We start from the raw sequence: 15,492 nt of genomic DNA, 5'->3' as shown, positions 1-15,492 counted from the left end.
GGTATACACATTTGATGTGACTAGACCATGGCATTATTTCAAACTAGGATATCCAGCAGCAAGCTCAGTGGAAAAAAGGGAGAAAGACCTTGCAAAACAGCAGGTTGATGAGGATTTACGTGCCAAAGAGAAAAAAGCCCACATGGCGTAAGAATGCACCATTTAAGGCCTTGGATCAGTTTAATTTTACATGCTGTGACTGTGGTTGCCTCTTAAAGGATAGACTGTTCACAGTCCCCTATTTTTCCGTTTGATTGTCGGTTCGCCATCTTTGTTTTTTAAAGCGAGCGTGAACTGGGGAGAGCGATATAACTATCGAGTGGGTGGGGGGAGTGGAGGAGTTTCAGCGGGAAAAATAGGGAGACTGTCCGATCTTTACTGCGACTGGTGTTCAGAGGGTCCCGTTGCACCAGCAACGGCAATACCTGATTGGTCCAGAATACAATGCATCTCAAAATGAGTTTAACATCAGCTGTCAACAAAATTACAGACAAGGCTTTTCAATAACAATATGGCTTTTCTAGAGAAAGAACATCAAGAGTTTCAAGTTTTCGAAAGGCTATCTAGGCGACTTGGTGGATTAGTCCTAGAAAAAGAACAGAAAGAAGCGATCACGCTTTTGCTGCAAGGCAAGGATGTATTCGCTGTTCTTCCTACGGGATTTGGGAAGAGCCTGATCTACCAAAGCTTTGTACTTATCAAGCAAATGGAAGATAAAAGCACTTCGAATTCTGGAGGAGACCGGCCATCGTGTTTGGTTATTGTACCTTTACGAAGTATTGTAGAGGAACAGATAAATTCTAATGATTTTAATTTGACCGTTAAGGGTTTTGAGAAAACTGCAGATGTTTTAAATGAGATGAAGAACAACAAATTTCAAGTCATTTATGCTTCCGCTGAGCAAGCTTTGTCGAAAGACTTCTTACAGTTGTTGCGGGATGAATCCACGGCGCTCAAAAGACAACTGTCGTTGATAGTTGTCGACGAAAGTCACACCGTTGAAACTTTGTAAGTGTAATTTTTGTTTTAATACCACTGTATGTAGAATCCCTCCATTCATGCACGAGTGAAAGGTTGTGGAAAAAACTTGGCGCTTAACCTTCGACCGGAAGATCAGAACGCTTAATGTTCAACCGCAAGTTCAGACCTACTGACATTTCTCTTGTAGATGCAGTCAAGCGATACCCTGCGAGCAGAGTCTCTTTCGATCTTCCTAGATAAGTCGGGAAGAGGAAAGTAGAGAGTCTACTTTCCTCTTCCCGAATTATCTAGGAAGATCGAAAGAGCTGCTCGCAGGGTAGTCAAGCGAGTTTGTTTACTATACAATTTGTGGAAATCCGGATTTTTTTAAACAGTATTTTTCGTATTTCAATTCACAATGTGAATGCACTTTGCCGCATCTTTCCGTAATTGAAAACCTTCCTTGACAGGGGCGACGTGTTTACTCCAGGGCCCGGTTGTTCGAAAGCCGATTAACTTAATCCAGGATTAGCGTAAACTTTTGTTTCATATTTTCAACTCTTTGGAGAAAGTTTCTTTTGCTCATTTTTGTTTTCCAGGATTGAGTTCTTCTAATGTAAAGTTTTGCCGAATATCAGCTTTAAACAACATTTGGGAGTAGAGAAATAATTTTCTTGTTTTTAATCTGGGATTACTGTTAATCGGCTTTTGAACAACCGGGCCCAGATTTCCCAGTTGAACAATTTCATCGAATGTTTGGCAGCGTGCATATACGTTTGTTCAGCACAGTAGCAGTACTAAGCCTCTGTGTCATGGAGTTGCTTATTGTTATATTTGCTGAAAAAACTCAAAAGGGTTGCTCTTGGACGAACATAACGTTAACATGAAATCCTTCCAATTCGCCATTATCAGAAATACCATATAATCGTTGTTTTTATCTCTTGGGACGTGTATAGTCCCAGTGCCGATTCAAAATTTGGAGGGGAAACAAAGAGTATTATGGTATTTTTTGAAGTAGCCTACTTTAATAGTGAATAAAGTTGGTAATATTGGGTTGCCTTTAGTGACATCTATCACTTATACAAATTTGATATGTCATATTTTAGGGGAAAGAGTAAGAAGGCAGGGAAGAAAGTTTTGGAGCCATTTCGCAAAGATTTTGGGTCTCTGTCATCTCTACGTTCCTTTTGTCCAGGTAAGGGGTTAGGGCTAGTGGATCACAACACTTACCTAAGCTAGGTGCGTCAAATTCCCTTTGAATAGATACAAGTTTTGTTTTAAAATATTCCTATGGCCTACCAATAAATTCATCTTTGGTAGTTAAGACTTGACTTATGACTATACTGAGACAATCAGCATGTAAAGTTGAGAAATTTGGGGAGCCGAGTTGATGTGGGGACTTTGCTAAATGTGCATTTCAAAGTTGCTGAATTTCCCATCCCCGGGGGACTTTTTTTTCTTGCAAAATCCCCAGTATTTGGCAAAGCATTCACCAAGACTTGAAGATGCATATGAAGACTTAGACTTGGTTGTAATAATTATTTAACATTAATTTTGTTTTTCTTCATTTTTTATTTTCATGAAAATAATTTAAATGTGTTTACAATAATTGTTACTCAGTTGTTTGATTTGTATTATTCTTGTTTCAGAGATTAACAAGAATTACACCTTCTTTCATTGTAACTAAGTTTTAGCTTTTTATTTCTGCACACATTGATATTCATTTATATAATGAATTCATCAAAGGTTGCCAAGCCAATTTGTTTTCAGTCTATTACCAAACGACAACAACATACACATTGACACAGGTCAAAGAAACTAATAAACTTGGAAACATTGATTGAATACTTTGTGTACTGCAACTGACACAACATCAGTAGTAAGTTCTTTGCTAGAAATTATAAAACAGGCAATGGTCTTTGAAAAGTTATTACATTTTGAGCACAAAATTAATCTTTATAACTCTGAGGGGCCAGTGGACTGTGTACTTGTTCGGTAAAACACTTTGGGTCAAGGAATGCCAATCTAAAGTATTCTGTTACCGATGGGACCGACCCTCTTTTATGCAGGATAAGCACCATGGATTCTGGAGTCCATACATGTACAATGGATTCCAGATTCCAAATCCTCACATTTGCAGGATTCCAGAATCCCAATTCCTTCACTTTTGGTGACACGAAACAAACAACTTAGTGGAAGGACAGTTTTTGAGAAAACCTAAGTGTTGTTAACCCTTTAAGACCCAAAGGGGCACCCATTGATGAGTAAAATAGTCTGGCGTTAGAGAGAGTGGCCACTAGGAGTTAAGGGGCTAAAAGATGACTTGACTGCTAAAATAGCTAGAGTTTGACAAACATGTGTTGTTAATGAATAATTTGCTATGCAGGTGTTCCCTTGCTGGCAATTACTGGAACAGCAACAACAAAAATGAGATCCAGCATACGACAACAACTTGCAATGGGAACAGATGCAGTGACAATAAATATCAGCCCTAACAGAGCCAACATACGTTTTGCAGCAATCAAAACAGCAAAGGATGACCAGCTGAGTTACCTTGGTTGGATGGTGGACTTGATTAGGGAGCAAAACCTCAGCACTCCGAAGACTATTATTTTTTGTGGTACTATGCATGATGTTGCTAAAGTTTTTGGTTTCCTGTTAGCCAAGCTGGGAAATGCTGCATATGTACCTGGAAAGCCATCTATTCCTGAGAACAGGCTAATTGGAATTTTTCATTCACTAACCTGGCCAAAATACAAGGTAAGAGTGTCAAAGTCATTCAGAGAAAATGAGGGACATGTTCGTGTTGTAGTTGCCACGTCTGCTTTGAGCATGGGAGTGAACTTCCCAGATGTGCAGTATGTTATTCACATGGGTCCAGCAAGAACTGTTGTTGACCACATACAAGAAGCTGGACGTGCCGGAAGAAATGGAACCAATGCACACAATATTATATACTTTCATGGAAACCAGCTGTCGCATTGTCTACAGTCTATCAAGGAATTTGCAAGATGTGAGACTTGCCTTAGAAGGGCCCTGTTTCAGGATTTTGAGGAAGTTCCCTGAACTCTTCCCTTGCATGATTGCTGTAGCAACTGTGACAATAAATGTATGTGTAATGGGAGTGCATGTGGTAGGGCTTCTTTTCCATTTGACAACCCAAAGGGAAAAGAAACTGTGCCAAGAGTGGCAGGTGAGCGGGTTGTGTCTGATGATGACAGAAAGGTGCTGCACGAGGCCTTGTGTGAAGTCAGGAACAGCTTGGACAGCAGCACCTCGTTTTTGTTCAGTTCATGGCTTCACAAGTGCACTTGTGGATGATTTGGTTGCTCTTGCACCATCAGTATTTTCCCTGTCAGATTTGCTGAAAAGGTTCCCATTATTCAACATTGGCCATGTAAAATTAGTGCTACAGACATTTCATGAAATATTTGAGGATATTGAGGGCTTTGATGAAATGATGGCAACCATTGAGCCTGAGGAAATTAACATTTTATTGCCAGAGGATGATGAAGAATCCGTTTCATCAGGATCGGACACTGACCCTGACAGGATCAATGAGGAATAATTAGAAAACCTGTAAGCAGCTAGTACAGATTGGTCATTTGCTTAATAAGTCTGACAGTTAAACATCAAACAGAGACAAAGTTATCAACTATTGTATAGAACATGGTTTCAATTTAGAGATGTTTGTATGGATTTCACTTTGTCCAGGTTTGACCCTAATTAGATGCACACCTAATTTTGACATCTAACACTAAATGTCCCTTTAAGTCAACCCGTTTGCTACCTATTTTCAAGACTAAGGAAAGCGTAAAGCTCAGCATTATTTTCAGCTTTGGGTAAATGCAGTAGTTAATCTTTACTTAAAGAGCAGCATTTGGGGGACACTTTGTGACGTAAAGTGGCTGTATTCCAAGTCAGAAGTGAGGTTGAAGTTGCCGACAAGAGCAAAGGAACACTTTGTGATGCTTATTGAAATCCGTGTGCATCAAATTAGGGTCAAATCTGGACATATTTCGTGGATTTAGAATCATATCTCACAATTTGGTCAGGTGATCAATCTCAACGTTGTCTTTTATGGGGTGATGTCAATTTATCGATACATTGGCATTTGAAACTTGCCCCTGTTGTGAAAGTCTGAGTAATAACCATTCTGTGGATGTCCCACTGCTGATTTAAACAGTTGAAAAGTACTGTTTTGTATTAACAGCGAAGACCAGAATGCGAGTCTGAGAATACAAATTTTCCAATTCCCTGGCTGAGGCTGGCATTGTTATCATACAGTGGTTCTAACCTTTTTTAACCTGGAATTTGCAGTATACAAACAATTTATACACAACAGTTTTTGAAGGAGAAATGCTGGGCCAGTAGGCCACTTAGAGTTTTCCTGCACATTACTTGATCCTTTTTTTAGGACAAACCATGGCAATCCCCTATGGAGTACCCCTAAAAATAGTTTAGAAGTAAAATAAAATAAAAAAAAACATTTTTCATAGTCAAATGCCCTTTAATGTACATACCCTGAATGAGTTCAAGCTTTCCACAAGTGCAGGTCTCGTAGCGACCGCCGCCAGAATAGTAAGCTTGCTTTCTTAGACAGCAGACGTGGAAGACGTGAGGTAGGTTTTTTGATGATTGAAATAATTTTTTTGCTTTGCATTGCCTTTCCTTGAAAGTTCAACTTCTCAAACTACACGTAACCAGTACTATTTTTAGGGAGTACTCCATGTGAAAACTGAAAACTATGTATACATTTTTCCCCAAATCTTGAGGTGGTCTTTTATCCAGTGGAAAAATTTACGGTAATCAAGTTTTTCAGTCAAGTTGGAACTGAAAGATTCAAAGCCTTTGTATCCATCCCTGTGTTGGCACCTCAAGAAGACACTCTCTTTGATCAAGTCAGCAGTGATCTGTCTCACAGTTTCCCCAGGCTCCTTTCCTCCTCTTACTGTACCAGTTCTTGCATGGCTCTTACTGTCTTTGTCAACTGTTTGCATGATGATTATCATGTAGTTAAGAGAGGCTGCCACCCTTTGAGCATTTGCCTCATTTAGGTTAGATCCCAGGCCCTTTAAAAATGCCTTGACAAAGTTGTTGTCATGCTCAAGTTGGAGGTCTAGAGGAATATTCCTGGCTTTCCTCCCAGTGGCATTGCAAAACCTATTCCACTTGAGCCTAAAGGCTTGTGATTCGGTTAATAATGAGTGCACTTTCACTAGAAGTAGTAATGAGGTATATGCATATTTCACACAACCATGACTTTTGTATATTATGAGCATAATTTTGTACAGCAAAATTACTCTTTCTCCATCACCTTCTCTTATTGCATCATTAAAACTAGCTATCACTAGGCCATGGCAAAGTTTTGCCTTGTGGTAGTTGAAAATATGATCTTTTGGTTCTTCAGAACTCGTGTTCGCCCCTTGGTATTGATCATTATGAATCTCAATGTTGGGGTGCTTTTTCTTTTCATAACTGAAAACGAAATGAAAAAAAAAAGAAATAGCCTTTCAAAATAAAATGGAACAACACAGTTATACATGACCGTCCACGGGAAAACCAACAAAAAGGTGATGACACGGGCACGCTATTTTAGCACCCTAGACAAAAGAAATTTTCTTTAACACGGGAGTGCCGTTTCGTAATGCAGGCCTCATTAAAATTTTCTTGTGTCTGATACGACAAGTTGTAAACAATAGAGCGTGTTATACCAAACAAAAGAGCGTGTCAGCAAAAGTAAAATCGAGCACCGCGTAAAAAGACACGGAGTGAGTGAAATTGCACGACAGCTGCGCCAAAACGCTCGCTAAAAAACCAAGTATATAAACACGCTACTCCCAAAGCCGAGTGAGGGCTGACTTACCTGCGGAAATAGCTGAAAATCCCGCAGAATACAGTATTGTGCAAAAGTAATGCAAACGTATTTCGCCGAAATTCGCGGCTTTTCCTGGCTTTTCGACAAAAAAATATCGAATTTTCGATGGAAGCGAATTTTCAACGAAAAGTCATGATAATTCTCAAGGCTACGCGAATTTTCAAACGAAATTCCCTCGGAACGAAAATTGACTTCGAATTTTCGTGAGAAAAATCGCTCTGTTCGATAAATGACCTCAAAAAATTGAGCGAAATTTCGCTGTTTATTTGCTGTTCTCGAGCATTCCCACGTATTTTCTGGACAAAAATTTGTCAAGTTCGAATTTGCCGCGATGATTCTTTTCTGCCGTCATTTCACAATGTGTAAGCTCTACAACAAACTCTTGTTCGTGAAGCAATCGCAGTTTTTGTTGTGTGAAGCAATCTTTTTTTTTTTCGTTGGAAATAGCCGATTAAACTATCGGATCACTGAATCTATTTTCGATACGACTTTATTTACGCTAACCTTAACGCGTTTATTTACGCGTACATACGCTTGTTCAGCGATGTTGTTGATGGCGGCCGCCGATTCATGTCACTAAAATTCGCTGCTTCAAATTTTGTTATCTCGAATTTTCGTTTGGTTACCTCGAAAATTCGCTACTTCGAATTTCGCTATCTCGAATTTTCGAGAAAGATCGTGAATTTTTCGCTTCAAACCCTACGAAAAATCGTTCGAAAATTCGATGACTTTTCGTGGAAAATTCGCGAGAACAAAGGAAATTTCGACGAATTTCGTTTGCATTACTTTTGCAATTTTACGGTGCCTGTTTTGGCACGCATCTGACACGCAACACGCCACGCTAAACAAAAGGTTTGGAGTGTCTCAGTGTGCACAACAAAAGCCACCGTGACATCTATTGTGCTACTCATTAAATATGCGCATATGGCGTGTTGTATGTCACGCTCAGCGTGCCGTGTCATGCACGCGTGCCCGTGTCATCACCTTTTTGTTGGTTTTCCCGTGGATGGTCACAATTATGGTTTGAGAAATGTCAACACATAGCTCAGTCTAAAGCTAAGTTTGGGATGTAATGGTCGGCAGTACAACGATGAACCATGCTGGGCAGGTCCAAAACACAGGTCATTGTTTAATACTTATACAGAAACAACACTAACCATTTACACATGCTAACATTAGGACCGAAGACTTTTGTTAGGCCTAATTAGGCCAAACAATAGCTTTAATGGTTGTTTACAATGACCTGAGACCTGTGTTTTGTACTTGCCATACCATGTTCATGATAGGGCTATAAATAGCCCAGAAATGTAAGCAATATTATTAAAGATGTTAATTTCAATTTCGACTTACACTTAAGTGAGGAAATATTAAAAGAAATGCTTGAAAAATTTCTCACTGAATTAAGGGTTGGGCTTAGTGCTTTGATTGTTATGACCAGAAACACCCCTTCTGGTTCTTTCCTTTTGTAGTAAAATAGTATTACATAGAGGATCAGTGTTGCAAACGTGAGAGGCAAAAGCAACATTTCACAAACGAGAGTAGCAAGTGAGTTGAACTGAACATAGTCTTAAATACAACGAAAATAAAATTAATTATTTATATCTTCACTGTGCAAGAAAGATTGACGTCATCAATATCTTAGAAGATATGAAAAATACAATACTCAGTACCCAGATGTGGTATCTTAAGAGTTCCACAGGTAGTTTTGTATTTCAAGTGCTACTATGATGAAATTCGCATCTTTCCTATCTAAGCCATTTAAAGACATAAACATGTAGTCTGTACGAGAAGGAGAATGCTGTTTACCATTTTGATAATTCAAATATCTCTTATCCAAGTTTTCAAAATATGCAAATTAGGTGATGACATCATAGGCTCAACCAAATCATGATCAAATATGATGGAGAAAGATATCCCAGCCAATTTGTATCAGAAATGCTTGATGCTTTGCAGTAAGATTCTAGAAGATGTGCTCCACAATATTTTGTTACCATGACAACATACTGGGTTCCAGACCTCCCTGATATCAATGCTGGCCACCTCTGGCATTCTATTTTGATATTTGCCAATGATGCCTCATCTGCATGATCCTGCAAGCATATAAATAGTTTAGGTCGAGTTTGTTGCCATGCTAAATGTTTCTCTCGCTTACAATCACCAAAAATATTGAATCAGTTTGGAGGGAAATGGAAAAGAATGAGTTGCCATGAGAACCAATTTCTTTACAGCCGAAGGTGTGTTGCCTGTATAACTATTAGCCTACCAAGTTTCAATAGTCTCTGCTGCAAATTGACCGAGATAGCTTTATTTATATACTTGATTTTATATTGGGTTGAGTGGATGACATCATCACCAATCTCATTTGCATATTTTACACATTTTTCAAACTTAAATATCTCCGGAACCAATGCAGATATTTCCAAACGGTAAACAGCGTTTTTACTCTTTGTTGCAATTCTATTTGATAAACCTAAAAATTCGTACAAGAATTTCATCATAGTAGCACTTTCAGTAAAATACTGGTAATAAATCCATGTAAGTTTAACCCACTAGTTTCGTGTTGCCTTTGTCTGGTAAACAAGGCCACATGAAGCTCTACACTTGTAATATCCTTCACTGTCCATTTCATCAGATGGTCCAGTATCTGGAACAGAAAGTTCTGGATGTTTGGCAATCTCGTGCCTAGTCAAGAAAGGAATATAATGTAATGGAATGTAATAATTACACCACATCAATATCATTACCACTTATGATCCACATGTTATATCCTTGGTTGATTTTCCATAACAGACTGTGCTCTGGGGAATTATTTCATTCAAGCATTACCATTTCCTCATGACAAGAAAGAAAAGAATAAAGAAATTCTATCCCTGAGACTCTCACTTGAACTTATCTGGAAAGTTTGCACGGAGTGCTATTAATTAAAAGTATAGCAAATTCACGCCAACAACAACCTCCCTTATGGATTGTTTTGACTCATGGACTGGTGTTTAATATAAAGCTCTAAGAAAATTATGCTAACCTCACTCTTCCAGAGTGAAATTGGTATGTCTTGTTACATTCTGCTGCTCTACATGGATATCCACCTGCTGCATTTTGCTCCAGTTTTTCCACTTGCTGTACAATATAGGACACTTCAGACGACCCAAACACAAAATGGTCGAGGTAACTTGACAAAGTTTCTTGAAACCAACTTTTCTTTTGCTCTTGAGACTGACAGTCATTTGGCAAAGGCAGCATTTTTGGGTCATCTGTTTAGGTAAGGAATTGACACTTGTATAAATAATCCAGTTACTCTTTAATAACACAGTGTTCACATACTATTAACATAGTGTTATTAATGTACCTTCCATGGTTTCCATGCTGGCGTAGGTCATGAAGGAAGCTGTAACATGTGCTTCAAACTCCCTATCATGGAAATCCTTGTACGCATTGTAGTCAGCCATAGGTCCCACCTTGGCATTGGTCTTTCCACATCTATTCATGGATGCACATGTACTACCAACATCTCCTGATGACTCTTTCTTGAAAAACAACTTGAAATCCAGCTATATAGAATGAAGGCATGATGTTACAACACAATCTTCTTTGCAATGTTATTCTTAAGTGAACAACAACAAAAAAATTATGAGTGCTTGGAAAATAGACCTATTAATGAGAAATATGGCCTGGCACTGATCAACTGTTAACTTGCACCTTGCCACTATTCGAAGTATAACACACCTTGACTTAAGCAGGCTTTTTAAAGGGCAAATGCTCAAATACCCCCATACCCAACTGAAATCACACGTACAACCACCTAATGCCTGGCCATTTCCTGCTAACAGTGGCAATGTTGCAAGATGCATATTATGTGGTTGTCTACTTGGGTTATCACTTTCTGCTAAATTACTTCATTATAATAATTTCATGGTAGACACATAAAATTAAAGATTTTTTTTAATTGGCTGTGCATCTGACAGTAACTTCTTTTGATTTACATAAACTATGCTGAAGATTTTCTTCATTAAAATGTCTTGTACTAACAGAAATAACATTGGTGAACACAAACACTGCATAGTTTAAAATATTTGCAGCACTGCTGCATCACATCCACAAACTCTTAGCTTGCCCTCAAGTTCATAAATATAATGATACAATGCTTTTGCTCATAATAACTTACATCATACAGTTTCAGTTTTGCATGCCAATCTGTATGAACGGGATTCAGCCCCTCTAAGCGATCTAGCTTGTTGTCACCGTCTTTGAAAGTCCACTGCACATTTCGTGCTCTTTCCTCTGTTAGAGCATCACCATCAAAACAAATTTGTTCCACATGAGCGTCACTCCCACTTTCAAGTTCAACAGTTGGCACATACTTCTCCTGATTGTGCATCATGAGTTGTGTCATCTCCCCTGATATGTTGGAGTTCAGGGGGGTCAACCCAAGACAACACTGCAGTTTGAATACAGGAGAGCAAAAATGTAAATGTCCATGCTGTGTATTTTCCATAGTCAGCTATTACTGCGAGACTGTATTCATTGAATTCACTGTGAATGCAAGATCACCAAACTTATCACAGTTTGGAATGAAGAAATTTTGAACATGCATGACTACCTATCATTCCACCTACATGTACTGTGCCTTTCATAAACAAGCAGACTCTGATGTTCAAATTTCAATCGATGGTTTTTGGTTTTTCCTTCCATCAATCAAATTCTGCTGCAATAGTTGACAGGCCATCAACCCATTCAATAGTAAAATTGTCTGGCGCCAGACAATTTGAGGAAAATCCACTAAGTCTCACTCCCAGGAGTCAATGGGTCAAAGAGTTTTTGAGTGGATGTAGGGTTGTTAAAAAGGAAACCGACAATATGGATCGAAATCCACCAATCACAAGACACTACATGTTTGGAGGAAGCCAAAAAAACCCCTGATGTCTCAAATTTGAACTTCAGAGACTGCATATTTATGAAAGGTACGGTAATTTGCAGCACATACCCTTTCAGACTGTTCTTTCATCTCTTTGGTGAACATATGAGGGATGTGGTTCACAACCATGTCCTCAAATTGCTTGAATGGTGACAAATATGTTGTAACAATCCGGCTGACCAACACAATGCAGTCCGTCTTGAAGGAGTTATATGTAGTTTTTCCTGGAAGGAGTAGTTGGATGGGTAGTTCATTAGGTGGTATTTGAGGACAATCATTGAGGGAAGGACCACAGGTAACCCTATCCTTGATTGCGTATTGATGGGTCCAGTGCACAGATTGATTAGTCTTTGTCTTGGTTTGTATTCTGGACTTGATAGACAGGTCAAAATTGTCCGCAACAATTCTACAAATGAGAAAATCATCATTACAACCACTACTTTTATTTACAGTTCTTATTTTCAGTATAGTGTCCAAAAATAGTAAGATATTGAGGCAGTGTGGTTCAGTGGTTAGGGCATTGGGTTTGCATGCGGTTGCCAGGTTCAATTCCTGTTCTAAGCTTTGGCTTGGATTTGTTTCCAGTTGTCCTGGATTCAAGTCTACCATGCTTTGTCATGAGAGCCAACTGTTTTCCTCCTGCCAGTTGGGGTTGTTAATCATGTTTCTGTTAAGTTTGAATTATAGTTTCTTTCAGATGGTTAAAAGTGGAGTGCCTTTGAACTAGCTTGATATCTAAGTGCACTTCCACTATAAACAAATCATTAGCATTTACTTTTACTATCACAGTAAATAAAAGCAATAATAACAATTTTATTGAAATTGAGCTCATAGATGATAAGTGTGAAGGAACCTACAGCAAACATGAAAGCTATCCTATAGGTCAACTGTAAATTAAGTAAAGTAAAACACTTGCAACCTAGCTGAATTTTTTCTCTTTGGATTATGAAATTTTGATATACTTTACTAAATCACAAAGGTAAACGCTTACTGTAATAACTTGGTCCCTACCACCAAATTACCAAATTATTATTATTCTTTCATCTCATGTTTTCATTAAAATACTTACCTATATCTTGGAATGGACTTTAACTTTTCTGAAGCTGACTTGATTGCATCATCCAATACAGCAGGAGTGGGAAGTGGCGTCTCAACCTCTTTTACACACTTTTCAAGGGATGACATGGAGAAGTGGGTGTAACCCTCTAAGGCAGATTGTCCAAGGTTGTAGACATCAATATCCATGTCCCTTTCATCACGGGATTCTGCTGGTGATGGCACCTGCTTGTCTTTGACCTCTCTGAGAAGAAGTTCACAATTCTTGGCTTCTTGGATGTCACTTTTCCAGGATAATATTAGAGAATCATGTTCTCTTGACATTTCCTTCTGTTTTCCAATGGTTGCATCATGTGACATGCAGATCCCAAGATGATTAAGGCGTGTAAAGTCTTGACTCTTGGCTCCACTATGCAAAAGAATTACAGAAATTCTGTAGGCTAATGCAGACATTCTTGAATTTCTAAATTTGGCCAAAGCTGCAGAGCAAAGAGCCAGAACATTTACAGCCTTATCAGATTTGGTCTTGGACCTGTGACACCCCGCTGCTGCACGAATCGCTGAATCAAACATAGGACACATCTGAGATTTCGTGGCACACTAATTTGTTGGAAAATGCTGCCAATTCTGCGGGCGATGTGTGCTTTAGCAGAGAATTATCTGCACGACAATGCTCTTTCAGTTCATTCGAGACAGAAGACCTGAATGCATCTAGAATAAAAGGCTGCAACTCCTTGCATTTAAACATGAGATGCACTCCTGCTCGGAACTTCCCCATCGCCAAGTTTTTCACTATACCCGTAACGCTGCTGGGTACTTTTTTATGGCGTTGTCCAGACGGATAATCAAGGGTGACATCCACTGTAAGAACTTTCGGTCTGCTTTGCTGCATTTCCACTGGGTTGTCCGCTAAAACATCTAGAGGAAAAGTAGTGGCGGAGTGACAACAACTAACGTCGGGTGTAAACTCGCTTCCGCATATTGTCGTGCTGACAGGGGCCGCATCTGTTTCATCAAATAAAAGCGGGCGCTTCACCGGTCGCCGCCTCTCTGATGGAGTTTGACCCTCTGTAGATGTGGGAACATTACATGGTTGCTGTTTTGATGCTGGGGATGTGAAGGGCCGACTCTTTTTCAAATTTTGTGCAGGTGAAACAACGTTAACTCTCTTGAAACGATACTGCCCGTCGCTTTCTTCTGAAATTTCACTTTCACTGGCAAGAGCGCTCTTGATAAACTTGCACAACAGGCATGCATTTCGAATTTTTAATGCACACTTTGCGCAAACACGCTTAGATTTCTTTTCGTCAGATTCTATTGCTACACCAACATGTGTCTTTAGCAGATCAGCTAGGGGAATTTTTGGCACTCCAGATCGCTGTGGAATCTTGAACAAATTTTCCGTGGAAACATACCTGCTTTTCTTTCCTTTGAAGTTGCCAAGTAAAATCTTGAAGTTCACGCAACACAACCTACAAGTATCAGAAATAACCGACCTTTCCGCTGGAGGATTGGCTGCTTTTGTCGGTGTAGCTGCCATTGCCATTGAAAGAACCCACTATTTCGAGTTCGTTTATCGGATAACGTACTGCGTTTTTAGCGCCATTCGCAGTTCTTTTACGCGGGCTTTCCCTCCTGTGATGTTTATTTCAAGGAGGCGGAGACTTTAAATTAATTGAGCCACGCCCCTCTGAACACCAGTCGCAGTAAAGATCGGACAGTCTCCCTATTTTTCCCGCCGAAACCCCTCCACTCCCCCCACCCACTCGATAGTTATATCGCTCTCCCCAGTTCGCGCTCGCTTTTAAAAACAAAGATGGTGAACCGATGATCAAACGGAAAAATAGGGGACTGTGAACAGTCTACTTAAAGGAAGGCATAAACAGAACTAAAGTTATTATTCGAGAGCAAAGGAACATGGTTCACAGAAAACCATATAACTAACAAAATTATTTATTGTCAAAACTCATGAAGGTTACATTGACATTTCGTGGGGTGCGAAAAATAAGGTATCACGTACCCAAAGTTGGAAAGGTGTGCAAAACGGCTTTCAGAAAGGTTTATGGCATTTCTAAAAGCAAAATAGAAGGCCTGCTGAATAAAATCGACCTAAGGGGACCATCAGTAGAACCTGACAAAAGGGGACAAAATACGCCTCGGAAACTTTTACCTGCAGCAAGGAATGCGGTCATAGACTTCATACTTTCCTACAAGGCAACAGAATCGCACTATTGAAAGTCACGAACACGGCGCAAAAAATACTTCAACTCAAACATTTCAATGCATCAAATGTGGTCTGAATTTGTCCGCCTGCTCCCCTGTTTGCAAACAACCAGTTTAAGAAAGAGAAATAAGAGACCTGTCATTAGTTTTTCAGCGTTTCGAAATGTATTTAATAGCAATTTGAAAGACGTGCTTAGTTTTAGAAAAGCAAGGCTTTACACGTGCCAAGTGTGCGACAAAACTATGAATAGAATGGGCCTTCTGATGGCTTTAAGAAAACGCACTTTGAGTCAGGATGACGAAATGCAGGATCTAAAATCTTTCAAGAGCGCGCACCTCAGAGAAAGCGAGATTAGATTTGCATCCCTTAAATACGACGTAACAGTTCTTGCATCAAAGGTCTAATTTTGTGTAAAGAGTACGGTTCAAAAGGTACGCAATAAATAACAGAGAAGCTATGATT

At 39.3% G+C, this 15,492-nt stretch overlaps 1 protein-coding gene across 1 annotated transcript; it reads left to right on the top strand.

Moving 5' to 3' along the window:
• The first annotated feature begins 511 nt into the window (after positions 1-511).
• LOC138036236 (uncharacterized) lies at positions 512-4,026 on the top strand. Its single transcript, XM_068882580.1, has 3 exons — positions 512-1,008; positions 2,067-2,155; positions 3,347-4,026. The coding sequence occupies exons 1-3, from the start codon at positions 512-514 to the stop codon at positions 4,024-4,026; spliced, it is 1,266 nt and encodes a 421-aa protein (XP_068738681.1).
• Positions 4,027-15,492: the final 11,466 nt, after the last annotated feature.

Source organism: Montipora capricornis, unplaced genomic scaffold (genome assembly GCF_036669925.1).
Source record: "Montipora capricornis isolate CH-2021 unplaced genomic scaffold, ASM3666992v2 scaffold_472, whole genome shotgun sequence".
Taxonomy (NCBI): domain Eukaryota; kingdom Metazoa; phylum Cnidaria; class Anthozoa; order Scleractinia; family Acroporidae; genus Montipora; species Montipora capricornis.
The sequence above is the reverse complement of the archived record's forward strand: the minus strand, read 5'-3'. Positions and strand labels throughout refer to the sequence as shown.